Source organism: Podarcis gaigeae (genome assembly GCF_964106915.1).
Source record: "Podarcis gaigeae genome assembly, chromosome: 4".
NCBI classification, from domain to species: Eukaryota; Metazoa; Chordata; class Lepidosauria; order Squamata; family Lacertidae; genus Podarcis; species Podarcis gaigeae.
The window spans coordinates 48,598,971-48,625,131 of NC_139677.1; the positions used below are offsets into that span (position 1 = coordinate 48,598,971).

The window sequence follows — 26,161 nt, forward strand, 5'->3', positions numbered from 1 at the left end:
GTTTTAGCACTAATCTGAAGCATACTTTAAGCACCATATGACTGTGGCACAGTTAATTCAATTTTATTATATTTTTGGCCAAGAAATTAATTTATCAAACATAACACCTGAGAACGCATCTCTGAGAATATTTAACCGTGTTAGAAGGCTTAAATAATCTTCATGCCTCTGTGCTGCTATTTAAGTGAATATCTGATAGTTGTTAAAATCGAAGGGAAAGTAAAAGAGATAAATTTGTAAGAATTCTGGCTAGCACATATTTTACCTTCACATTAGAAACCAAGAGCATTTGTAAGCAAGAGTATCATACACACAAGTTATGTACCTCAATTTCAGTTAGGTCCGCTTCATAAATGGGGATTTTCCTATGCTTGGATCATCTTTAAGTAGAAAAACTGTTGCATATGAAATGCTCAAGTCTCTCAAATAGGAGGTACTGAGGGTCAAACAGGTGAGTCACACATGTCAAGATGTGTTTGGCCAATGTGCTTTGTGTTTTCCCTGTTGCACTGGTCAGATTTTTTTTACTGGTTCAATCTGACACCAAGATTTGAACATAATACCAAACCATAAGTTGGTTCTATGAGGTCAAGCCTGGATGAAGTCTCAGACTTGTGTGCTCCGTCCTTCCCTCCCCTACTGATTAACTGGTTACTAACTGGTTTTCAGCAATCCATCATTTGGCATCATATTCATGCCAGCATACTGTGGTTTTTACTTGCCCATTAAAACCTATCACAGGCCTCCTCTTAGGATTCAAGAATCATATAAATAAATAGAAATTCCAAGTTATAAAGCACAAGAGTTAAAAATCAGTGCTTTATTCAGGGAGTGACATTATCATGAAGAGTGATGGTAAATATTAAGCCTGACTTCTCCATATAGCTTTTCATAATGTTAACACTACAAAAACAAAAATCCAAAGGTTATATGTTACATCTGTATCTCTCATACCTCAATCTCCTAGGCTGACAGAAACAAATTGAATTTAAGGCGCTAAAGGCCAACGAGAAACACACTCCTCAGTAATCAAAATGCAGTTTCAAGCTTCCAGATGACTATAATGAAGATTAATTGAAGAATAATTGCTTTACAGGAGTTCAAATTTAGGCACTGCACCATCTTAATGGGTTTTTTTTTGGGGGGGGGGGTTAGTGTCTTTACAGCAACACCACAAGAACAGGTATAATAATCTCCAGTGCACAGAACTCCAACTAAATGTGACATTTAGTTATACAAACAACAGAACCTTGTAAAGCAAGGTCCAAGGTAACTTTAAACAAATAAGGTTTCCCTGCCGATGGACTGTTGCTGTCACATGGCAACTGTGAGTTCTGCTCTGAGCCTGGAAACAAAAAATATACTATATGCTTTATTCAAAATGTTTAAAATCTGCTTTCCCCCATAAGTCCCAGTGTTAGAGCTCATAAAGCTGCCATCAGTATCTCCTGAATGTTGTTTTGTCTCCTGTCCCTATCTTGCTGTTCACCAATGGCACTCTTTCTTCATGCCTGGCGTGGAAACACATTACAATCTCCTCCTGCAATTTGTAGGTCCTGTTTCCTTTTCTTTTGTGTTCCTCCCCACCCCCTCCCCGCTCTAGCCATTTGGTTTCTTATAAATCATTTATGGGAACTCAGCCAGGTTAAAGATTGAGGGCTCACTGCTTTCTTCCTGTGTGTCTTATTGAGGTAGCAGGGCGTGCTTGAAATTCTAAAAGCAAACAAAAAGGGGACACATTGTATATGAATTAGTAGAGAGAGCAGGAGAGAGGGAAAATGGTAAGACATTACACGATATACTGGTACATCTGATCAGCAGCGTTGTAAATTTCAGTGCTGGGTTTGCTTAAACTCATGCAGCCTATTGCCAAAACCTCACCAATTGTCAAACTGTTCTTCTTGACTGCTTCTGATCATGTACTTTATTTATGCATGATCTACCTTAAAACTCTACTTCTTTTCTAGGTCAGGCTGTATTCAACTTTTTTTTACTAAATGCAAACACAAATACATGGCACACATATTACCCCTGAAATGTGTATTTTCTTCAGTATTCTCCTTTAACATAATCTGGATTCAAGGAGGTGTGATAGTGAAGACTGACCTCTCTGTGTGGACTAGGGGTGAGTGAATTTGTGAATTTCAGTTTTTCTTAGTTTCTCATTTTCCCACTCTGGAGTTCAGTTCTCTGCATTTTCGCATCAGTTTTTTATATATATTTGTAGAGACCTCATGAAAATTCATGAGTTTTAGTGTGACTTTCTTCTAATATACACATTTCTGCTCAATATGTGCATCTTTGCAAAGCAGTTTTCCCAAATGGAATGCACTGTTGTGTGCTGTTTTAATATCTGCATTTTTGCACACATTACTTGGCCAGAGAATTGCATTGCAAAATTCAGGAAAGCGCAAATATTCTTTTGGAATATTATGTAGATTTGCCTTTGAATGCAAACTGAATCCTATTTCTCCTTATCCCTAGTGTAGATAGAGGCCAGGAGGAGCTGGAGTCAAGTCTGAAAAGATTGTCTGTGGATACAGGAAAACTCTGGTTTTACATAACCAGAGAAAGAAAAGGAGGGGAAATTCTAAATGAACTAAAATCTTGGCAATACCCCTCTGACAGGCATTTTCATATGATCAAAGTGTTGCAAAATCAATGTGAATTTTCCATTTGTTACACAAAACTTTCAACCACCACATCTCATTTGTTAGATGGGGGAACTTTCTGATGAATAGGTTTGTGACTGTTACACATGATATGCTGCTCTCTGGACTATGAGGGAGTGGCTGCCATGCAGACAGAGCTGGAAAGAGGTGGGAACAAGAAATAAGCACATTCTTTGACATACATCAAACTTGATCATTGCATTCCAATGAAGAGTCAGTGTGGTGTAGTCGTTAGAGTGTTGGACTAGGACCTGGGAGAGGAGAGTTTAAAACCCGATTCAGTCATGAAGCTTGCTGGGCGGCCTTGGGCCAGTCTAACCTACCTCACTGGGTTGTTGTAGGATAAAACAGGAAGTAGGAGAACCATGTAGACCACCTCAATCTCCCTAGGGTGGAAATGCAGTAAATTAAAAATATATTTATTTGAAGCAAATTCCATTGATTTTACTAGAACTAACTTCTGAGCAGTAGCACAGAGCCTGTTTATTTCAGAAGCACTCTTTTGACAACCAATCTAGTATAAATTAATAAATTCATGATTTCAATTTTATTCCATACTGAAGTAGAAAACAATATTTTGATGGACAGGCTTTGGATTTAAGACCACAAGCTTATGGGGCTTATGCGTTGCCCCTAACATTTGTACGGTGCCTATCAATTTTAGGTGCTCTAATAATAACAAATGTTAAATTGACACGAGAAAGCATTTCAAGCATTGTCTGAAACGAGAGTGATATTTTTAGTTGGCAGCTTAGTTTCTGCCATCTGGCTTTCTTTTTCCAGCTCTGTGGTGTGTGACTCTGTTCTGCTGTTGTCTTGTCTGAGAGAGAGAGGGGGGAGAGAGAGAGAGAGAGAGAGAGAGAGAGGGAGGGAGGGAGAGAGAGAGAGAGAGAGAGAGAGAGAGAGAGAGAAACACAAAAGTCAATGTGATGGTGACTCCCTGATGAACACAGTAACATACAGCTAGAAACAAGGAGAGCTGTCTTGGAGAAAGGCAGTGTGCTCTGCTGCCTCCCATCCCATGCCCACTGCCCTGAAACTTCGGTTCTTGTTGAATACCCTGTAGTTCCAACCATGCATGTAGACCAGTGGAGGGCAGTGCAGAGTAGAACCATGCAGCAAAATGAGGATAGGTAGTGAATCATTTAATGAGCTACTATATCAGCATCTTACATTAATTTCACTGTTTTATAATGCTGTTCCTTAACACTCCATGACTGGTATTCAGTTGTCTTTTTCTCATAGTAAGTAGACCCACTGGATTTAATGAACATGACAAAATTAGGTCTGTTCATTTCAATGCGTCTATTCTGAGTAAAACTTAGTTGAATACTACCCTGTGTGCCTCACATGCATTATCTTTGTAATCCATACAATGCACCTATGTACTTAGGCCAGTTATATAGGGTATCAAATAAACAGCATCATATTGTCAGATAATGCATCTGATGAAGCAGATTGCGGTCAGTGGGAGCTTATGCAATAATAATACATTTGTTTGCTCTTTAATGTGCTACAAGATTCTTCACGAATAAACCCTGGGGTGGAAAGAATGAGGATAGTGGTTTGTTGGATGCAGTAAGTTTATGGCGCAGTTGAGAATTGCCTCACGCTGTTAACCATTATGCTTGCTCTCTTGCAGGTTTTGTTTCTGTTGCACGCTCAGGACAAACACTGTACAAGTGTTAGATGGGATCTCAAAATTGCATCTGTGTGCCAGCTTTTCTACAGGCAGACTATAATGTGCAGTAGATCTTTAGGCTGCTTCTCAGGCAAAATATGCCCCCCCAAGCGGTTTCCATATTATTTGTTAACACATGCACGATACAATATAATATTAAAGCTATTTTATACACCCATTTCCTCCACAGCACTATTAAAAGACAGTGTGAGTCATACAATCATAATGATCAGCATAATTATAATATTTCAGAGCCAGACTATAATACATTCCTTCAGCCAAAGTCATAATTAGCCACTAACGGCCATGTTTTATTTTGTTTTGTTTTGTTTTTAATGTCTTTTTCAAAGCAGAAAGGAGCAGAGATCTGATATCTTGCTTACAGACACACCACAGCAGATACACCGGCTGGCACAGAGTCCCCTTACCCTGCTCCTCAGCTGATGCTTCCAGATCAGCAGAGGAATTGCCGTAGGCATTGCATTTTCCTCTCCATCACATCACTGATTTGGCTGGGGCAGCTGTCTGGTTGCGGGGGGTGGGGTGGGGGGTGGGATAGGATGTCTTGGAGGCCCAGACTTGGCACCTAGGGCAATTCAGCCTTCACAACAGCTGATCCATTTATATGGATATGTGTATTGCAGGAGGCTACTTCAAATTCCTGGGAAGTAGACACCATGACATATTCCTTTGTGCATAAATGAAGGTGCAACAAAAGTAGAATTCAGAAGATTAAGTTATCATGTCTCTCTCCATTGTTCTGAAGCTCAGGGTGGAGGGAGACAGAGAATTAAGCAGTGAACTTGCCTGATATAACAAATTATCAGGTGACAGCAGTTCCCAGTGTTGCACCATTTATGTTACTGTACTCAAAAGTTTATAGCAAAATCTGCTTGGGGCTGGCACAGGGGTTGGATGGTGTTGGATGGTATGCATAAGGCTGCAGATGGAGGGTGGAGTTGGTGGAAATCCTCTCCCCTGCCCCACACCAAATGAGCAACACAATCCAAGCCATTGACCATAGGAGGAAGCAAGCACATTCATTCCTACAGTTCCTTTCATTCAACAATTCCTTTCATTCATTTTACTAATGTGATAAGGCTGGATATTAGAAACATGTATGATGTATAAGTGATTAGCTAATCTCATGCAAACCAAAATAGGGAAATAGGCTGTGGCAAGCCTGTAAGCTTTCACTTCCTGTGGGGGGAAAGTCCCCAAAACTCACATACCTCAGAACGATCTGTTCAGTGTCTCTCAAGCAGCGATCAGAATGGGCAACTGGATAGAAAATGAGGGACTTTCCATATTTGTCATTGTAAGTACAATAATAATTTTTAATAATACTATTTTTCTTTCTTTCAGTGATTGCCATTGGTTTATTATCATGCAAACCTCTTCATCAATAAAAGGTGTTTTTTAAAATATATATATATAAAAATTAAAATAAAGGCATTGGGTTGTATCCAACTACATTCCACTCTGAAATTAGTGTACCTCAGTGGATCTATTCTGTGTGTGACCAGCATTAGATACACATCCTTAATGTGATGGAAAGGAAGTATTCAGAACGAGGAGATTCATCAAAAGGCTTGCATAAGAATGTTTGGTCTGTGAAAAAACAACAACATTGAATTGAAATGTAAGAAAATATTGTAGCTTTTAAAAATGTTTAGTCAGTTTAGCTTGATTGAAGGCAATCAATAAATAACAAAATATTCAATTGGAAGGGGCGGTAAACTATGTCGGGCATGGAAACCACAGCTTACAGAAGTCTTACAGAAGTTTTCCACCTTTCTGACGAAGTTTTTGATGCTACCTTCCAACCAAAAATCCATTAATACGATTAATCTAGCCATGGGTAATAGAAGGGGCTCAAAGTCTCAGAAAGTAGAACTATGTATGAATTTTTAGAATCTGTGTTGTACACAGATGAGTCGCTTTAAATACAATTTTTATGTTATTGTACAGTATTTTCTTTATGCACTTGGTTTTAAATATATGTAACCTTTGTGTATGTTCTGGAACTGAACATCACTTTAATAAAAAAATTCTTACAAAGTTGATAAATAAATGGGGAGGGGCTACACTGCACATGAAATATATACTATCCTTAATTTGCAATTTACCACCTACATTTTAAAAAATGTTATTAAATAACAATCTCATTGTTTAATATGCACAGTGATCACATGGAACTGATAATTATCAGACTGTTTAGATTAAGTTGAACAAGAATTGATGTCAAAATTCCTGAGATGTTCAAACTAGTTTTGACGAATCTTTGAAAAGTTGTGCTCGTCTCATGTTAAAAACTGGTATGATTTATGACTGGAGAAAGGGGTATTTACCAGAACATGGAAGATTTCCTCATAACCATGGGTGTTTCAGGGCTAGTTCCACATTTAACAAGACTTCTGTAAAGTTTTCTCTGGAGAAACAAATTTCTGCATCAATGGGCTTCCTTGGGTGGCAGCAGGGTGGCCTTCCATGCCAGGAAAGTTGGCACCAGCATTTAATAACACCCTTGATGTGGCGATGCTGTGTCATTGGGCATTGTTGAAAATGCAAATGGCTACCACCACCCCACCCCCGTCCCAGCTCCTAGGGCAGTTGTCAGTGCAGTTGAGATCCTAGCTGATTTCCCAAGGGTATTGTGAGCATTTCCCTTTGCCAAATAATTTTAGAAAATTAATTTGATCCAGTTCTGATCATTTGTTCTGTATTTTATGTTGTTTCAATTATTTTATTGTAAGTTGCCATGATTTTTTTTTAATGAGTGGGTGGTTTATTATTATTATTAATAATAATAATAATAATAATAATAATAATAATAATAATAATAATAATAATAAAACACTCTGTTCCATAGGAAGAACAGACTCAAATGTGTTCCAGTTTAAGTGTTCCAGTTTAAACTCTTGATTTCTCAGCAACTGAAAATAAATTAAGATCATACATTTTTTTCCTTCAGATTGTGTGGCTGGCTATAAATATCTTCCTCTTCTGGTGGTACTACTTGGTATATGACCTTGGAAGGGAATACATCTATACAAGAGAACTTCTTGGGGTAAGTACTATATGCATATTTACTGTAAAGGTAAAGGGTAAAGGGACCCCTGTCGCAGACGACTCTGGGGTTGCGGCGCTCATCTCGCTTTACTGGCCGAGGGAGCCAGCATACAAGTTATGTGACCAGCATGACTAAGCCGCTTCTGGCTAACCAGAGCAGTGCATGGAAACACTGTGTATTTACTGTACACTGATGTATATTTACTGTACCTCTGTCAAAAGAATGTTAATTTATGCTGCATCTCAGGCCTCCTTAACTGGGTGTAAGTAAGCCCCATTGTATTCAATAGGACCTACTGCTGGGTTAGACACAGACCCCATCTGCACTAGACATATGAGGCAGTATCATACTTTTTAAAATAGTAATGGCTACCCCACCCCAACTGTAGTTGGTTTCCAGGCAACTCTGAGAATGCATGAGAAATGTGAGGAAAAATTGATTGACATGACATCATATAACCTCCCTGTAAACAAGCTGGGATAAATGACCAATAAACAGGTAATCCTAGAGCAATCGTGGTTTCAACTTGACTATTCAAAAATAGAGCAGTCCGGTATGTTCCCACCCATTCACTTTTAAGCAATCATAGAAGTTCCAGTATGGCCACTTCCCTTCCTTGCTTCCATTTCCCATTTTCTTCTCTCACTTCTTGTCAGAATCAACTATCAACTCAGCTGTGACTCTCAAAAAGATGTTTGTTATTTGGAAATGACTGTGGTGATTTGGCAAGGCCTCCAGAGATCAGTTGTAGGAACGTTATGCAAAGGTTCACCTTCATGATTCTTCTAAGATCAAATTAGATGTTGTTGGTCTAGGCAACTCTTATCAGACTCAGCTAGCATGGCCAGTGGTCAAGGATTATAGGAGTTGTAGTCTCACAATATCTGGAGGGCCACAGGTTCCCCATCCTTGGTGTGGAGACTGTATTTTTCAATTTTATCATCTTCCAAAACAGTTTTTAATTAAAAACTAAACAAAGAGAAATATCACACTTAGCATATGAAAATATTTCCAGGTCAAGTGTCTGTGCCATTACAACAGGTTTAAGTTCCCCAGTGGGACAAATATAAACCAAACAGAGAGAATAAAAATCCTTCACACGTACTCACTCATTCCAAGCTTGCAACACAAGTTTTATTTTAAACTGTGTGGGTATGTATGGGGAGAGCAGGGTTGGCCCCACTGGTAAGCAGAGTGAAGTAGCTGATTTGGGGCAATATGAAAGGAAAATTAATTGTTTTTTTTATTTTTTATTATTATTATGTATTTACTCACAGTGAGAGTAACTTTTGGAATTTTATGCCTCAAGTGCCAAAAGTAACTTGGCCTGCCTTGGGTATATCTTGACTTGGGGCCTGAGTGTCAGGAGGGACATTTCTGCCTCAGGCAGCAAAATGTATTGGACTACGTACCTTGATGGGGTAAACTTCAAAGTACATCAAAATGGAGTGCAAAGAAGAGAAGGGATTTTGGGGGGGGGGGTGCCTGGTAAGATCACCCCTTCTGCTTAAGCATGTGCTTTTAGTTATTTCCCTTCCCATCTCAAAAGAAAGGTAACTTTTCTTTTGAGGTGAATACTGTAAGAAATGTTTCATTCTGGGCTCACTTAAAATGAATTCACCCCACCAGTTAAGGTGGCAATTTACCAGGTAATATTATTGCCTCCATTAGAGGTATAGAATTCACCTGTGGGAGCCAGTTGACTAGATATGTATGAGAGATCTGCTAAATCTGATCATGTAAATTAGCTTTCTATAAACCATTTTGCAATAGACGATCTGCCCTTCCATTTAGTCCAATTCTCGTTTTCTTCACGTTCATATATACTGGTCTGGCATCCTTAACGTTGGTGCACCTGGAACATAAAGGTTCAGATTAGTTTTCTACATCTCTTCCCATACATTCTTCAGATAATGCTGCTTAGTTAATTTGAATCCTGTTGCCTTACATTTTAGCCTTTCCTGGCCCTGGCTCGGGCACCTGCAGCATGCCTGAATTTCAACTGCATGCTGATCCTGCTTCCCGTCTGTAGAAATCTGCTTTCCTTCCTCAGAGGCTCCAGTGCGGTAAGATGGAGAAGTATTTTCCATTGTTAGTGGTAGTAGTACAAAATTGTGCTTGTTCAGTGCAACTTTTGTTACAATGAATGAACTATCTGTGAACATATTCACCTGATCTGTTTCTGTGATGAAAGTATGAGAACATTCAGTGTTGATTCATATTTTTTTTCTGTCCTGTTGACACAAAATGCAGGAGAGCTTTCAAAATATGTTTGTTCCCTGTCAAGAAAAACTCCAGATATTACTGCTTTTAGACAGTTGGCTTCACACACTGACAGCCAGCCAGGACAGAACGGGGGCAGGGGGGCTACAATTTTGAGAAGACCTACTCTGAGTCCTCCTGGTTAGAGGCAAAGGGGGACCCTTTAGTAAAGATTATTGAAATGGGACCTACATTTCCCATCTGCCCTGGGCCTATTACGAGCTGTGCATTGCCCTGCAGCCAGCATGCACACAAAGGAAAGCTGCAATCACACTTTGCTGGCAAGTGCACCAGCATGTTAAACATTAGCAGAAGGCAAAGATGGCCCAATCTCCACCTGACTTTCAGTAGATTGCATCACTCAACCTTCCTGAGAAGCAGAGAGGGAGTGGTGAAGCAGCAATGAGGCTGGTGCAGTGCAAATCAGAGGTCACACGAGCCCTGCTGCCCCAGTGTGCCATCACTACTGATAATAAACTTTTAAATTCGCAAGTTATGTTTTTGGATGCAAAGTTTTTTGTTGTTTTTTAAACCAACAACTTATATTCTTACCTTTAAATGTTAGTCTGTGAGAATTCTCTGTCACATTATTTTGGAATGCTAAGGGTGACCTTAAAGTCAAAAATATGAAACAGGAAAGAAAAATACATTGGACTGTTTTGATTACAGTGCTTTCCAGAAGAGTGTTGTGCTTTGATGGACCCTTCTCTTTGGCAAAAGGAATTCTCTGCCTGATAATTAGGCAGCATTTGCCTGTAACTTGCACTGTAAAGTAATAAGCACCCAGTATCTCATGGGAGTCCAGCCACTGTGGTTCTTATAGGAAATAGTATTCCTGCCTCATCACTCTTTCTTCACATTATTCCCCCCCAATTGTTTTGATTACTTTTGAGCTTGTTAAATCTATAATTAACCCAGGACTGACACACATAAATTAAGAAATCATATATAAGAAAGCACACATGCTCAGTTCATCAACAATTATGTCTTCATTACAAAAACAAATACAGTAGTCAGATCAGCAAGACCATGCTAGTTGTATCAGCTACTGGTAATGCAAGCTCCACTGCCCCCCATAAGTGGGCTTCTTCATTCACTTAAGTGGTGATATCAGCTCTGCATACAGAGGAACACACTTAGCAAATTTAGGATCTGGCTACAAGAAACTACTGGATTGGATCAAATATGTCCATTCTTTATAAGATAGCATAGCAAAGAAAGAGATAGTTATGCACCGTGTGTGCTTTTTTCTGTTTTAAGCCTTCATTTTTCCAGCGTCCTCTTGAATTCAAAAAGACACAGTATGCATTCAACTTAACAGGGTTGCATGGAATAAGATTCTTCTTAGTTTTAGCAAAGCAGCTTCTAATACCATTGACCATAACAGCCGTATTACTCAATATCTGTCCAAGTTAAATCAGGGAACAAGGAACTTCCTTTACTGGCAGAACTATGGGGAAAATAGCTCTTTTCCCAATCTTGGGGATTAATTTCACTTCTACTTTCACAAGTAACTTCTAAATTTTCCAATAAGATTTTCTTTACTGAATGAGACAAAAGCAGAAATAATGGCTACATTAACACCAAATATCCACCCTCTCCGATTCTCATTTGTTGCTCAGTCCTTACAATGCATGGGTTGACAAATTGTGGCCGTTCATTCAGCTCCCTGTCTGTTTGTTTACTAGATTTTGATACCACCCTTCAACAAAAGGTTCTAGGCTAGTTTACAGAGAGAAATACAAAAACCATTACATGCAAAACCATAAGATACAGTTCAGACAGTAAAACAACAAGGAATTGGCTGATATATAAAATCATAGAATCATAGTTGGAAGGGACCCAAGCATCATCTAGTCCAACTCCCTGCAATGCAGGAATCTCAATGAAAGCATCCATGACAGATGTCTATCCAACCTCTGTTTAAAAACCTCCAAGGAAAGAGAGTCCACCACCTCTTGTGGGAGTCTGTTCCACTGCCGAAGAGCTCTTACCATCAGAAAGTTTTTTTCAAATGTTTAGTCAGAATCTCCTTTCTTGTAACTTGAAGCCATTGATTCGAGCCGTACCTTCCTGAGCAGGAGAAAACAAGCATGTTCCCTCCTCCATGTGATAGCCCTTAAAATATTTGAAGTTGGCTGTCATATATCCTCTCAGTCTCCTGATATATGCAAAGTTAATGGTAGTTAAAACTGTTATCAGAACCTGAGAGGGTCGAAATGTATTTGCCTGGCACTGTGAAGAGAAGAGAGGTACCTAGGGAGACTCTGTAGAGAGACAGTTCTATCTTGGCCACAACTGAGATAGTTCATTCCTCAGCTGCCACCAGCATCAGACAGAGGCAAGGAGCCCTGGAGGATGGTCTTTGTCCACCAGCAGGTTCATATGGGAGAAGGCACTCCTTTAATGTAAACATGCACTTTAAAACAATTATCAGCTATGAGTGAAATATCAGTTTGTTATGTTTCCCAGCAAGGGATGATTCTGCATTGTGATGAAAATCCCCATTGGAGCTCATTAGGAAAAAATATAATCTAATTCAAGACTGAATAATAGTGTATGAATATAGGCTTTCATTTTCTTACTTCAGTATTTGATTTTACAAAGCATCTTCTTTTAATTAAGATATAACGTCGCTGGTATGTATTGGTTACTTCACTCCCCCTGCCCCGCCAAGGTGGCAGAATAATTTATTCTGAAAAGGTGGGAATGTACTGCTTCTTCACTGTTTTTTATAGTAAAATTTTGAGTCAGAGGACATGGGAACACTTGCTGGCTTCTCTGGCTTGGTGAATGCAGTTTTTTCTGAACCCTTGGAATTCTAGCTTGGAATCTAGAATAAGTAAGCATCCTCTCTTGCAACAACTTCATCTCCATATTACATTGTTAACATACCAAGCTGGTTTTTAGCCACTTTGTTGTTATTATTCTAGCAAGAAATAGCTTTGTTTATCAAATTGTATGTTCACACTTCTTTCACCAACGGGATCTCTGCTGAAACTTGGTAGTATGCAAATAAATGTACCGTATGTAATCAGTTAAAGGCAGGTAAACAAATGGTTTGTAGCCTTTTTTTCCCCCAACAAGCATCTCATCATAACCTAAGCAGGTTTAGGTTAATCTCTTCACACTTCCTCTTTTAAATCGCTAGTGCTGCTCAGTACGTGTCAGAAGACAGTTGGACAGGAATCTCACATTTCACAAGCTGGTGGCCTGGGCGATTGCACTCCATACCAGTAAGTGTTCTGAAACTCTGCATTAGGAAGAAGCATGGTAGGTTTTAGTGACTCCTATGAGTGTAGCATTTTGCATGAAGAGTTCAGAAAGTGAATGGTCAGAAGGTGAAGGAAGGTGTCAGTGGAGTTGTTTCTAGAAAATATTGGAGCTGGGAAGAAAGTAAATAATAAGGACATTTATTTATTAAGTGCTGCAAGTCACCAGAGCTTGATTTAAACCATTAAGAACATAGGAATCCAGACCCTCCATAGCTATTTCCATCACATTTAGAAATACAAAATGAAGGGGGGAGGGAGAGGGTGGGGACCCAGATACAAGCCCACTAGGCTGTACTCTCACACTTACAGTTCAGCGGGTTCAGTGCTTTAGCACTAAACTGGTAAAATCAGGAGGTTTCCCCTACCTTTGTCATGTCATATTCCCTGCACAGTAAGTGCACTTGTTCACTCTGAAAGTTCTTATTCTTACTTCCTTTCACTTCTGCCTAAGACAGACACCTGAAAGTCCCACTGAATATTATTAAGTGCTGAGGTCTAATTAAAGCTGTATTGCTGACAGCTGTGGTGGGCAGCAGATGTTGGGGGGGTAGAGCAGAAACAGTTTAAGAACCAATGGCTGTAATCATAGGTCTGTTTATTCTGTTTTCATAACTTCTCCCTGTTAAATTCCACATGGTGGACCATCACATGATGTAAAAGCCACTTACGGAACTATTTTGAAAGATAGGGCAAGTTTAGTGCTCATTTCTGTGCTACTTTCTTCCAGAAAAAAAATCTTGTTTGTAAATAGTATGGAAATAGGTGCTAAACTTGCTGGAAGTGGCTTTATGGTTGTGCAAAAACTTAAATATAATGTGGAAATGCACAGTTAGGGAAACATTGTGAAAATGGAATAAACAGCCATGTCAATGCAACCTAAGAATACCAAGGTTTGTCACTTGTACTTTTTCCAAATCTATGTTTCTGAGTGAGATGGGAGCAGAACTAAGGACTAAGTTAATACCAAATATTCTCATTCTGCCCAAATGGTCTTTGGGCTGTCCCTCAATCCTTACAGCACAGGGTTTAACTAATTAATCTGTTGAAGGGCCACAGTCAGCATCACCAGCAGTCAGGGATGGAGGAATTAAATTACAAACTCATGGAGCACATCTACTTGGTGGACAAGATAAAAGGCTGCACATTTTCTACCTGCAGTAACTGATAAGAGGGTAAAATTCTTAAAAGAGAATGCTGTGCCTTGTCAGAATTTTGAGGGGTTTTTATGCTTCCATTCATTTAAGTTTTGTATAAGTTTATTCATATTTGCATGAATTCATTTCATCTCCTCCCATTTTACTTGTAAAAAATCATTTAAAATAGGAGCAATCTTTCCTTTTGAAAGGGGCATGTCATAACATCTGTCAGGAAAAATAGGTATTTGACATTTGCTATCTTGTGGTTTATTTAGATCTGATTAAACTTCTGTTGATGTCACCTTGTGTTTGTTTCATATTGCTATAAATTTATGTTTTGTGATTGTCTGATAGCCAGATACAAACAAATGAATCTGAATTGTAGCCCACAACATCTTGAGAGCAGCACTTTGGCTACCTCTGTCCCACATTATTCTAACACCTTTTGGATATGTTTTTATGTTTTTATTTTTAAGCAATCCATACAATTGCACATTTATTTAATGTTGAACGGTTGGTGGATGCTCGCACTGAAGAGCAAAGAACCCTTAAGACTGTGCTGTCTGATTTGGGGGATATTCCTGGAGACTCTTACCTGAATTTTGCACGATCTAAAGTTCCGGTAAGCAATCATATTTCTAGAGAAACAATTAATTAGTGGTGGTTGCAGAGAGATAACTTTATTTCCTTCTGCAACTACTGCTGTTCCTTTATAATGCTGTTTGCATCAAAACACCCTGATTGATGACCATCAGGGAAACGTGACCCTGTTGGTTCTCCTTGACCTCCTAGAAGCTTTTGATACTGATGACCATGATGTTCTTCTGGAATGACTCAAGGAATGGGAGTTGGGTGTACTTTATTACACTGGTTCTGCAGGGTTGCTACCAGAAAGTAGTACTAGGAGACCATTGATCAGCACCATGGCTTGGGGACTGTGGGGTCCCACAAGGTTTCATTCTGTCTCATCTGCTAATTACCATCTATAATATGAAATCTTTGAGAGCTGTCATCCAGGCATTTTGAGCAATGTCAACAGTATTTTGGTGGCACACTGTTGTATCTTTCCTTTCCACTGGAATCATAGAATTGTAGAGTTGGAAGGGATCCAGAGGGTCTTCTAGTCAAACCCCCTTGCAATGCAGTAATCTCAGTTAAAGCATCCTTGACAGATGGCCATCCAACCTCTGCTTTGAAACCTTCAAGGAAGGAGAGTCCACCACCTCTTGTGGGAGTCTGTTCCACTATCAAACAGCTCTTACAGTCAGAAATTTCTTTCTGATGTTTAGTCAGAATCTCCTTTATTGTAACTTGAATCCATTGGGTTCTAGTCTCAGGCACAGGAGAAAAGAAGCTTGCTCCATCTTCCATGTGACAGCCCTTTTGATATTTGAAGATGGCTATCATATCTTCTCTCAGTCATCTCTTTACCAGGTTAAACATACCCAATTCCTTCAACCACTCCTCATAAGGCTTGGTTTCCAGACCTCAGGAGAGTCTGTGAAGATGTTGGGCAAGTGTCTGGAAGCAGTGACATATGGGGCAATAACCTGGAACTGAATCCTGATAAGATGCAAGTGTTGTGGGCATATCTGGGAATTAGATGTCTGTTCTGCACCTCCCTGAAGGAACAGGTTTGTAATCTGGGAGTAATCCTGGATTCTAACTTGTCACTTGTCAGTTTCAAGTGGCTTCAGTGGCTAGGGAGTGCTTATGCTAAGCTTAGGCTGGGTCTCCAGCTGTGGCTGTCCCCGGATAGCCTGGCCTCAGGTATCCGTACTCTAGTGACCTCCTTGCTTGGACTATGGTAATGCATGCTACATGGGGCTGCCCTTGAAGACTGTATGGGGGCTATAGCTAGTGCAGAATGCAGCTGCTAGATTGGTAAGTGGGGCAGCTCTATAGGAACATGTGTCACTGGTTCTGAAAACACCACAGTGGTTGCCAGTGCACTGGGGCCAATTCAAGGTGTTAGCATATAAAGCCCTAAATAGCATGAGACCCAAGTAGCTAAGAGAGCGCCTCCACTGATTTCAGCCATCTTGGACCCTACAGTTAGAAGGTGGGGCCTTGTTGATGGTACTGCCTCCAAGGGCTCCCCACACGGCACTGACAAATGACAAGGACTTTTCAGTGGTGGGTCCCCATTTGTGGAATGCCCTCCCTGGTGAAGTGCATCTGTCACCAACGTTATTAACTTTCAGGAGGAATCTGAAAACATTCCTGTTTGCCTAGGCATCCCTGAGATTACTGGATGAGAGAATGTTTTAAAGTGTACCCATTTTCAGATATCTTAACTGTAGCTTTTTAGAATACTTTTTATTTTAAAAGATTGTGGATATGTTTGCTGCTCTGCACTCCTTTGGGAGGAACAGCAGGAAATATATGTAATAAATAAGCATAATCAATTGTTTTTCATGTAGAACTTTATTGCCTCAGTTGTCTTGAAGAAAGAGATGCTGCACAATTCAGTGGTGAAATATTTGCTTATGTTCCCATACTTTTCTGTTCACAGAGCCCTAATGGTTGTCTCAATGTAGCATTCACAACCCTGGCCGGCCTCACTGGTGTTATCATTACACTGTGCCTAATATTAATTATCACATCATCTACTAAAACCATTCGAAGGTCATACTTTGAAGTATTTTGGTTCACCCATCATCTGTTCATTTTCTTTTTTGCTGGTCTCGTCATCCATGGAGTTGGGTAAGTATCTATTTATTTGATACTCCACTAAATAACTAGATGGAGATGGAGTCAGAGTACCTTTATTAGGACTAGCTAAAGATCACAGAACAATGAATTTGTTCTCAGGATTCAGTCAGAGAACTCTTCTTCCAGCTAAATGTTAACAACCAGACATAGGAGCCAACTCCTAGGGGCTAAGGTCCCTTCGGTCTCTCCTACAAAATATTTGAGGAGGGCACCTCCCCAAGTTGATGGGCACTGCCATTCAAACGGGGTGGTGTGCTGTGTCTTTTGATTGATTATGCAGGTGGGGTTTATTTGGGCCCCCCAATATTTTATTCAAGTTGGCAGATAAGGAGGATGATCAGTGCACTTACTGAGCTGAAATGAAGCAAAAGCTTTCATTGACAACTCTCCAGTTCATCAGACATATACACATGGTTGCAGGAGATCAGAAGGAAATGAAATGCAGAAAGCACACATAGTGATCTTTATTCTGATACTAACAGTGGCAATTCACAGGCACACAAAAAAACAGTCATTGACATTCTGATACAAGTTAGACAACGCATGTAGAAAAATAAAATTATTTGTCTTGACTTAATCCACAAACGATAGAACCCCTCTGAAGTTTCTTCAGGGAGGTGGAAATGTTCCCACTGCTGGTTTTTTGATATTGCCATTCTGATTTCAGATTTGGGTCAATTTATTCTTTTGCATAGAGAATGACCTGTTTGTCATATGTAGAATGCAGAAGAGCATTGTTGGCAGATAATGGCATATATGATATTGGGAGATGAACAAGCGAATGAACCTCTTAACTTGTGGGGGACATTATTAAGTCCTGTAATAGTGTTGCCAGAGTAGACTTGGGGTATCATTACAGGACATTATTATTATTATTATTATTATTATTATTATTATTATTATTATTATTTCCCTCACCCTTCATCAAAGGGTTCCAGGATGGGTTACAGCAGTTCAAAAATTCAATCTTATAAAGAAATCAAAACATATTATGATCATAGGAACAGGGTGGGCCCTGAAAACACCTGCCTCAGGTATCAAAGGCCAGGGTGGAAGAGGAATCTAATAATGTCATCCACAACCTCAGAGGTCCATTCATTTGCTCATCTTTCAGTGTTGATATATTCCATCGTCTACTACCAATGAACTTCTGCAGTCTATATTCTTCATCAATCAAAGAATGCATCCACAATGCAGATGATTTGAACTAGGATTTGTGTCTCGGAATTAACCTTCCTAAAATTACACATTACAAAAAGCAGAACATACATGCTATGCCTACAAAATAAAACTGAATATATTTTATATTATGATATGAAAGTAATTACTTTTAATTTTGGTTATTATCCATTATCAACATTGCTCATGTTTGATTTTTGCTGTTGTTCCCAGAAAAATTGTACGTAAACAGACTCCCGATAGTTTGAGTGTCCATGATCCAGATACCTGTGCCAAGAATTACACCCTCTGGGGGGAAATACCTTCATGTCCTAAACCACAGTTTTCTGGAAATCCTCCTATGGTATGATCTGTTGTTTGTTTGCTTGCTTGCTTGCTTGCTTGCTTGTTTTAAAAATCTAGGCACTGAGACCATTGAAGATCTTAATGGGAATGTTTAGCAGTCAGATTACCACCAGAAAGGGCAAGAGTAATGTCAATAGATCAGGGCCCAGCCAGGTCAAGAATTAGTCATTCTCACACATTCAGTAAATTTGTATGTATTTACTGATGAAAAGGAAAGATATAATAGATATGCACTTTCAAGAGTAACTCTAAACTTTAGATGAAGGGTGAGAACTCTCTTAACAGGAATAGATTTTAGAAATAAGCCCATTGTTAACGAAGTAACTTTCTAAAGAGACAAAGCACTTGCAGAAGTTCTTGTGAACATTGACTGTGGTGCAATGAGCCCTCTGAGTTAATTGCTGAAACCAGTTCCTGCATGCATAATGCAACCTTATATTTATTTAACAGAATTTCATACATTCCTTCCTGTCCTTGCTTGTTAATTCTTCCTGTTCTGTTGACAGACTTGGAAATGGGTAATAGGCCCCATGATTCTATACGTCTTTGAACGGTTGGTACGGTTTTGGCGATCCCAACAAAAAGTTGTTATCACAAAGGTAAGAGTGATATAAATCAGCTTGCATGTTTCACTTTGCTTAAAGCGTTATTCATGCTGGAGTTACCGTAGAGTAACTCCAGGATGATAGGAATGTCACCTAAAGTTGATACGAATGTCTCCTAAATTTCAGAATTTGTTATCTGCATTTACACAGTCAATACCTGTAGAAAAAAGAACCATTGCTCTATTATAGTTTTCATTAAAATGTACATTCAATTTATCTGAAAGTTACAGTCCTGGTGAGAGACTAGTCCCTCCAAATGTCCCTATTTTGCAGCAACAGTCCTGGATTTACAGAACACATCCCAGTTTCTGACTTGATCCCGGAATGTCCAGTTTTTCCTTAAAGGTAAAGGTAAAGGTACCCCTGCCCGTACGGGCCAGTCTTGACAGACTCTGGGGTTGTGCGCCCATCTCACTCAAGAGGCCAGGGGCCAGCGCTGTCCGGAGACACTTCCGGGTCACGTGCCCAGCGTGACAAAGCTGCATCTGGCGAGCCAGAGCCGCACACGGAAACGCCGTTTACCTTCCCGCTGGTAAGCGGTCCCTATTTATCTACTTGCACCCGGCGGTGCTTTCGAACTGCTAGGTTGGCAGGCGCTGGGACCGAGCAGCGGGAGCGCACCCCGCCGCAGGGATTTGAACCGCCGACCTTTCGATCGGCAAATCCAAGGCGCTGAGGCTTTTCCTTAGGACGTCCCTATTTTTGTTAAAGAAATGTTTGAGGGTATGAGAGACGAAGAAAAAACTTCCCTATTGGCTAACAGGATTGTGGCATCACAAATTAGTTTCCTTAGCTATTTCTAAAAAAGTTTGCACGTATCAAAAAAGGCAGAAAGGAAACCCCAGCAAAATAGCTGCAGTTTGATCAGTAATCATTGGGGAAACTACACTGTGATGTCACAGTGCTATCAGCTAATGGAGGGCATTTTCAATCTCCACTGTTTCCAGGCAAGCCTTAAAGTAAATTTCATTGAAAACTATAGTAGAGCAATTATTTTTGTTCCTCTACTTCCCAAGTATTTAAGTCAATGCAATGATAGAATGAAAATATATATATATATATATTGCCAAGTATTGCAGTATTCTATTGTTGATGCTGTTTTAACTGTTAATGCTGTTGGGGTTTGTTTGCATACTGGCAAATGTGGGTTCTTTAACTAAAGAAGATTTGCACAACAACAAAAACCCCTGGCCTTTCTGCATTTAGAAATATGCCTGAGAGGATGTCATATAGCCAACCTGCAAATAAATCAGAATGAATTTCAAACATGCAGCTGACACCTGGACGCAACCTGATACTAATATCTGAGAGAAGAAAAAGTCCCTATTTATCCTCTGGAGAAAATGAATCCCATCTTGGGGGAAGGGCTGTAGGTCAGTGGGAGACCATCTGCTTTGCATACAGGAGGTCCCGGGTTCATTGCCTGGTAGGGCTGGGAAGCTCCTCTGTCTGAGACCCTGGAGAGCTACTACAGGTCAATGCACATCATACAGTCTGAGGGAGCCTGCTATGTTCCAGTGCTGGAAAGATGCCTCACAATGTTACAAACCATCAATATAACTTATTTATAAATTATTTACTATATCTAATGCTCTACACTTAATGATATATTTAGCACAAGACTCGGAAAGTGTTTGTCTTAAATTCTTCATTCAGATAATTATTTTTAGAGAGTAAATGGGCTTAGGATTTTGCCACCATTTTTCACAATTCCTTCGGCAAACCCATCCTGATGACCTAATGTAAGCTCGGACCATCCCATCCTTCCGGTGTTCTGAGTGCTTTACTTCCTGCCTCCTAGGTTGTCACGCATCCTTTCCAAACCTATGAGCTCCAGATGAAGAAGAAGGGCTTCAAGATGGAAGTTGGGCAGTACATTTTTGTCCAGTGTCCTGCAGTGTCCATGCTGGAGTGGCACCCTTTCACATTGACTTCTGCCCCCGAAGAGGATTACTTCAGCATCCACATACGTGTCGTCGGGGACTGGACAGAACGCTTGTTTCAAGTCTGTGGATGTGACAAGCAAGAATTCCAGGATGCTTGGAAACTGCCCAAGTATGTGCAGAATAAACATTCTATGAAAATGTTTGCAACACTCTATGTGGATCTGCTCAAGCTGCTGATGTGCTGCAAGTAGTGGCATCACCTTCACTATAGGGAATAGCCAGTCTGTGTTTATGCTGGCCCATAAAGCTCCTAGGGACACAAAAGGTCCATAGGATGCAACACAATGGAGTGGAAGGGGATCTTGCACTGTTCCTACCAGCTGCCCACCATTGTCAGTATGGCATAATCTCCCTCATGTGGCTTAGTTACACTGTACAAGGTCAGTTAGTCCTAGTGCTGAAGTTGAGGCCTCAGACTGACTCAGGGAGATGAGCACAACAATGCCGTTGTTCTTACACCAGATTTTATAACCCGCCAGCACAGAAACCAAGCAGAGAGAGCTATCAGTTGCTAGGCTTAGTGGTCTGTTAACCTTAGATCCGCACACCACAGTCACTTTTGGTCCTTGCCTGTTCATAAAAACCAGTTTTCTAAAAAGGCACTGTTACAAGATGGGTTCACTCTAGCATAAGTGTACATGCAACCTACTCCTGTGCATGCCTTGGGCTATTTTTGTAGCTGCTCTAACTCCTAGTTCATAGGCTACTCCCTGTCTCAGCATTCATGTGCCAGGGCTACCAAATGGAACTAGTCCCTGAACAGTGCCACTGCAAGATTGGCTTGACTCTGACCTGTGCAACTATTGGATCATTAGAGTATGCATGGGCCAGTTCCAGTTGTTGTTGTTAACTGTGTTCTCACTGTTCTAGGATAGCTGTTGATGGCCCCTTTGGCACTGCCAGTGAAGATGTATTCAGTTATGAAACCGTGGTGTTGGTTGGAGCTGGCATTGGGGTCACCCCTTTTGCATCAGTCCTCAAGTCTGTGTGGTACAAATACTGCAATGATGCCTTAAACCTAAAGCTCAAAAAGGTTTGTTCCTGACATATACCAGAGCATGTGACACTTGTTTGCTAGTGCTGAAAAGTGCATGGAAACAGAGATTGGGAAGTATATAAAGACAAGTGTTGGGCTTGATTCAGATCTTTATGTGTGAAAATAGTGCTGTGAAACACTATAAATTATTAGTTTTATGTCCGTATAAACAAATCTGGCCCCTTTCCCATTCATAAGTCCATTTCTCCACACTTCTGCATCAGCTTGCTTCTTTTTTTCAGTCTCATAAAAAATTATCAGCATTTTGGTGCACTTTTCTCCTAATACGCACATTTTTGTATGTAATTTTGTCCAATGTACACTTTTTTGCAAGCAACGTTCACTAAAATTATGCATTTTCTGTTTTTACTAATTCATACATATTTACAATACTTTCCCCAAATATACATATTTTTGGGTACATTATTTGGCTGGAGGTATGGCATTGCAAAATTCAAAGACAAGTGAATTTCATAGGACAGGTGCATTTCAGCTCATGTATGTTTTAGGTGAATTTGCATTAAAGTATGACGCTCAATCCTCTCCCTACTGTTAGTTCATGTAAATGCACTTTCACTTCTACATCCAAGCATGGAGAAATGACAGCAGAGATTAAGCAGCAGCTCTACCCCAGTCCCACTCCTCAGTGGGTCCCTCTTTATATGCACACAGTGACATCCTCTATCATTTTAAATCTAATCTCTGCAATCGCAAGATCTATTGGAGCATGCCACCAGAGTGCTGTTTTGGGATGAGTATCAACATATTTATTTTTAAAATGTGTGCATATCATTTACATTCAAAAACAATCAGTGTACAAAATATTAAAACATGCCCCATACAAAAGACAGTAAATAAAATGTCATAATATCAATAAAGTAACAGAAATATGGCTGGCGACTTCCTAGTGACCAATAATATATGTTGCTGGTATATAAATGCCTTGGGAGGCATTTATAAACAAGAGTATCTTAACAGGGGTAAAAAAATCTAGGATCATAGTTGCATAAGTAAAGGTAAAGGTACCCCTGCCCATACGGGCCAGTCTTGACAGACTCTAGGGTTGTGCGCTCATCTCACTCTAGAGGCCGGGAGCCAGTGCTGTCCGCAGACACTTCCGGGTCACGTGGCCAGCGTGACGAAGCTGCTCTGGCGAACCAGCACCAAAGCAGCACACGGAAACGCCATTTACCTTCCCGCTATAAAGCTGTACCTATTTATCTACTTGCACTTAAGGGTGCTTTTGAACTGCTAGGTGGGCAGGAACTGGGACCGAACGACAGGAGCTCACCCCGCCGCGGGGATTCGAACCGCCGACCATGCGATCAGCAAGTCCTAGGAGCTGAGGTTTTACCCACAGCGCCATCCGCGGCCCTCATAGTTGCATATCTGTTATCAAATACTTCAGATCATAGAATGACAGCCCCAAATGCAACTTTAACAACTATTGCAGTTCCCATTTGTCTTTCCCATAAAGCAGTAGAATTACTTAGCTAAGGCTAATTCCAGAAAAACTTATGGTGGCAAAGACCATTCTTGGTTGAGCAAGCATTTAATTAATGCTTTATAGGATCTTAATATACTATGACTGAAAGCTACGAGAGCAGCACAAAATACTTTGAAGAATGCCTACTACCCCTTGCTACCCATTGGAGTCAGGTCTGAGTTTTGCCCTCACCTTGCCTGAAAATTATCCTTCATGCTACAGAAGAGGGGACGTCTACTGATCATAGTTGCACTGTGCACATGGAATCAGTTCATTTTGAAGGGCTTCTTCTACTTCTTCCTAGACAATGAAAGGTGGTCATTATTGTAGCCTTACAATAATACTTTACTGTTGACCAATGTGATCATCAGAGGTAATCCAGAGAATTACATTTATGTCTTCGGGGTTTTGGAGCGGGGGGAAAGGGAGAGAATGAAATTGCCTAACTAAACACATAATCTAAAATGCTAACCAGTTCCATCTTGTCCCTTCCAGATTTATTTTTACTGGCTCTGCAGGGACACTCATGCCTTTGAATGGTTTGCTGACCTCTTGCAATCAGTGGAGACTCAACTGCAGGAGAAGAATAATCCAGACTTTCTCAGCTACAACATTTATCTGACTGGATGGGATGAATTTCAGGTAACTTCCAGCTGTAGTCCTTTCCAAGTAGTTAGATTCTTGGGAAGACAATGTAGTTACAGCAATCCTTCTGCCCACACCCACCCCAAAGTAAAAACCACATGGACACACTTCTGCAAACCTTATTCTCACAGTGATGTCAGATCTAACTCCACTTTTACTGGCTGCCACATGCTTGATTCTGGTTATGAGATGCCACCACAAATATTTGAAGGGGGCATTTGCAATGGCACACCAAAAGCTGAATTGTGTACGGAATGGGAATGTGACCTGCTTGCCCATTTGACTGGAAACCAAAATTAACTGCCTTTTCCTAACATTCATTTGTGGCACCAATGGGATTTCTTCCCCATCCCATCAGTAATTGCAGCATGGGGTGATTTTGTTGCAATCTCAGGTGTGTAATCACAGATCTCTGCATGCAGCCCCAATAAAAATAGGGGCTCACTATTAAATGAACAAAAAGAAAAAGAAAAAAGAAATTCATATAATGAGCCAGGACACAGTTAACATGACATGCAGTTAGTTCCTGAAAAAGAGCTGCCTGATGGTAACTAAAGGAGGAAATGCATGGGCAAGATTCAAGTACCGCATTCCACTAGCAGGAAATAGTGCAAGGACTCCTAGTAGAGATTTGGGGTTTTCCAGCCTCTCCCCACTGCATGTGGCTCCACATCTCCCTGAAATCTGCTCTGGAGGGTTGCCTGATGGAACAATCTCCTTAGTGCTACATTGAATTCCACTCAAAGTGTATGGTTGGAAATGCAAAATATTGCAAGTCATAATAGGCCCCCCTCACTCAGTTATTCCAATTTCATATTAGTTCATCTGCTAGAGGTGTGTTGTTCCACTGTTGAACTTCACTCTGCTATTTTAGGAGTATGGGTGGGTGGGTGTGTGTGTCTGTCTCTGTTTCTGTCTCTATCTTTTATCCGTCTGTCTGTATCTCTCTCTCTCTCTCTCTCTCTCTCTCTCACACACACACACACACACACACACACACGACACATGCTATCACCCTCTGGACCCTACAACTATCTAATAAGGACATTCTTTGCCTTCCTTTTTCCAGGCTGCTCATTTCATGGTGCATCATGATGAAGAGAAAGATGTGATCACAGGCTTGAAACAGAAAACCTTATATGGGAGACCAAATTGGGAGAATGAGTTCAAAACAATTGCAAGTCAGCATCCAAGGTAAATTTGTTCCATAGTGCCTGCAGAATATGGCCTCACTTTTGCTGCTATACTTTATCTGATAATTTCTCTTGCTATCAGTTCCAGGGTTGGTGTTTTTCTGTGTGGACCTGAAGCCTTGGCTGACACCTTAAATAAGATGTGTATTAGCAATTCGGAAGCTGACCCACGAGGAATACATTTCATATTCAACAAAGAAAATTTTTGAACACACTCAAATGTTTGTTTGTTTGTTTCCAACGAAAAGCTACATCTTATCCTTTGTATTTGGGCACTATGGATCTTAATTTTGCTGCATTGAGCTCTTGTCTCTCTGGAATTTTTCCAAAAGTTCCACATTTGCTTGCCTTGGCTTTTGCATTCTGTATTTGTCACGGCTATGTTTTAAACTTCATAAAGGTGCTCCTCAGGTCCCAGTTTCAAGAGAAATTCCACTTTTGTTTTTATTATTTAACCATCACCCTTGATCATTAAAATGGAGGCATGATGTGGTGTCTAGTGTCAAACATATTGCTCAACTGAGACATTGCATATTTTTGAAAGTGGCAAGAGTTCCACTTGACTGAAGTTTATTTTTGGCAAGCCACATAAATAAACATTCCTGCAACTTCCTTCTGTCTCTTAGCCTTCTGATTCAATGTGAACAAATTTAAATGAAAATAAACATTACGTTTCACTGATTTTCTCTCATTTCTACATCAGGGAGAAATTCTACAATGATACAAGTTTGTTATATAGTGTCATGCTTAATCCCATATTCTCTCAGGCACACCTTATTTGTTTGACCCTACTACAATGTGGCAGGTGATTTCATCTCTTACTTTCAAGCATCTGCAACTGTTAATTATGTTCATGTTGCTCATGACTTATGGTTTTGTGGGTCCTACATATGTCAAACAGGATGTTTATTA

At 40.2% G+C, this 26,161-nt stretch overlaps 1 protein-coding gene across 2 annotated transcripts; it reads left to right on the forward strand.

Annotated features, from left to right (window-relative positions):
• The first annotated feature begins 4,949 nt into the window (after positions 1-4,949).
• Positions 4,950-25,861, forward strand: CYBB (cytochrome b-245 beta chain). Of its 2 annotated transcripts, none has more exons than XM_083734410.1 (13): positions 4,950-5,671; positions 7,328-7,423; positions 9,382-9,492; positions 12,840-12,924; positions 14,576-14,721; positions 16,615-16,805; positions 18,207-18,336; positions 18,845-18,937; positions 20,745-20,998; positions 21,760-21,922; positions 23,907-24,053; positions 25,126-25,250; positions 25,332-25,861. In XM_083734410.1, exons 1-13 carry the CDS (start codon positions 5,627-5,629, stop codon positions 25,456-25,458), a joined length of 1,713 nt encoding a protein of 570 aa, XP_083590536.1. In that variant the 5' UTR covers positions 4,950-5,626; the 3' UTR covers positions 25,459-25,861. The 2 variants fall into 2 exon arrangements, with proteins under 2 accessions (XP_083590536.1, XP_083590537.1); XM_083734411.1 differs by lacking the exon at positions 4,950-5,671 and adding an exon at positions 5,872-5,995.
• Positions 25,862-26,161: the final 300 nt, after the last annotated feature.

Bases quoted from the DNA above. Each gene is read 5' to 3' on its own strand.
- CYBB (XM_083734410.1), top strand. From the start codon at position 5,627: ATGGGCAACTGGATAGAAAATGAGGGACTTTCCATATTTGTCATT. The intron at 9,493-12,839 runs GTAAGATGGAGA...TTAAATCGCTAG, and splicing joins TCCTCAGAGGCTCCAGTGCG to TGCTGCTCAGTACGTGTCAG. The intron at 18,337-18,844 runs GTATGATCTGTT...TTCTGTTGACAG, and splicing joins TTTCTGGAAATCCTCCTATG to ACTTGGAAATGGGTAATAGG.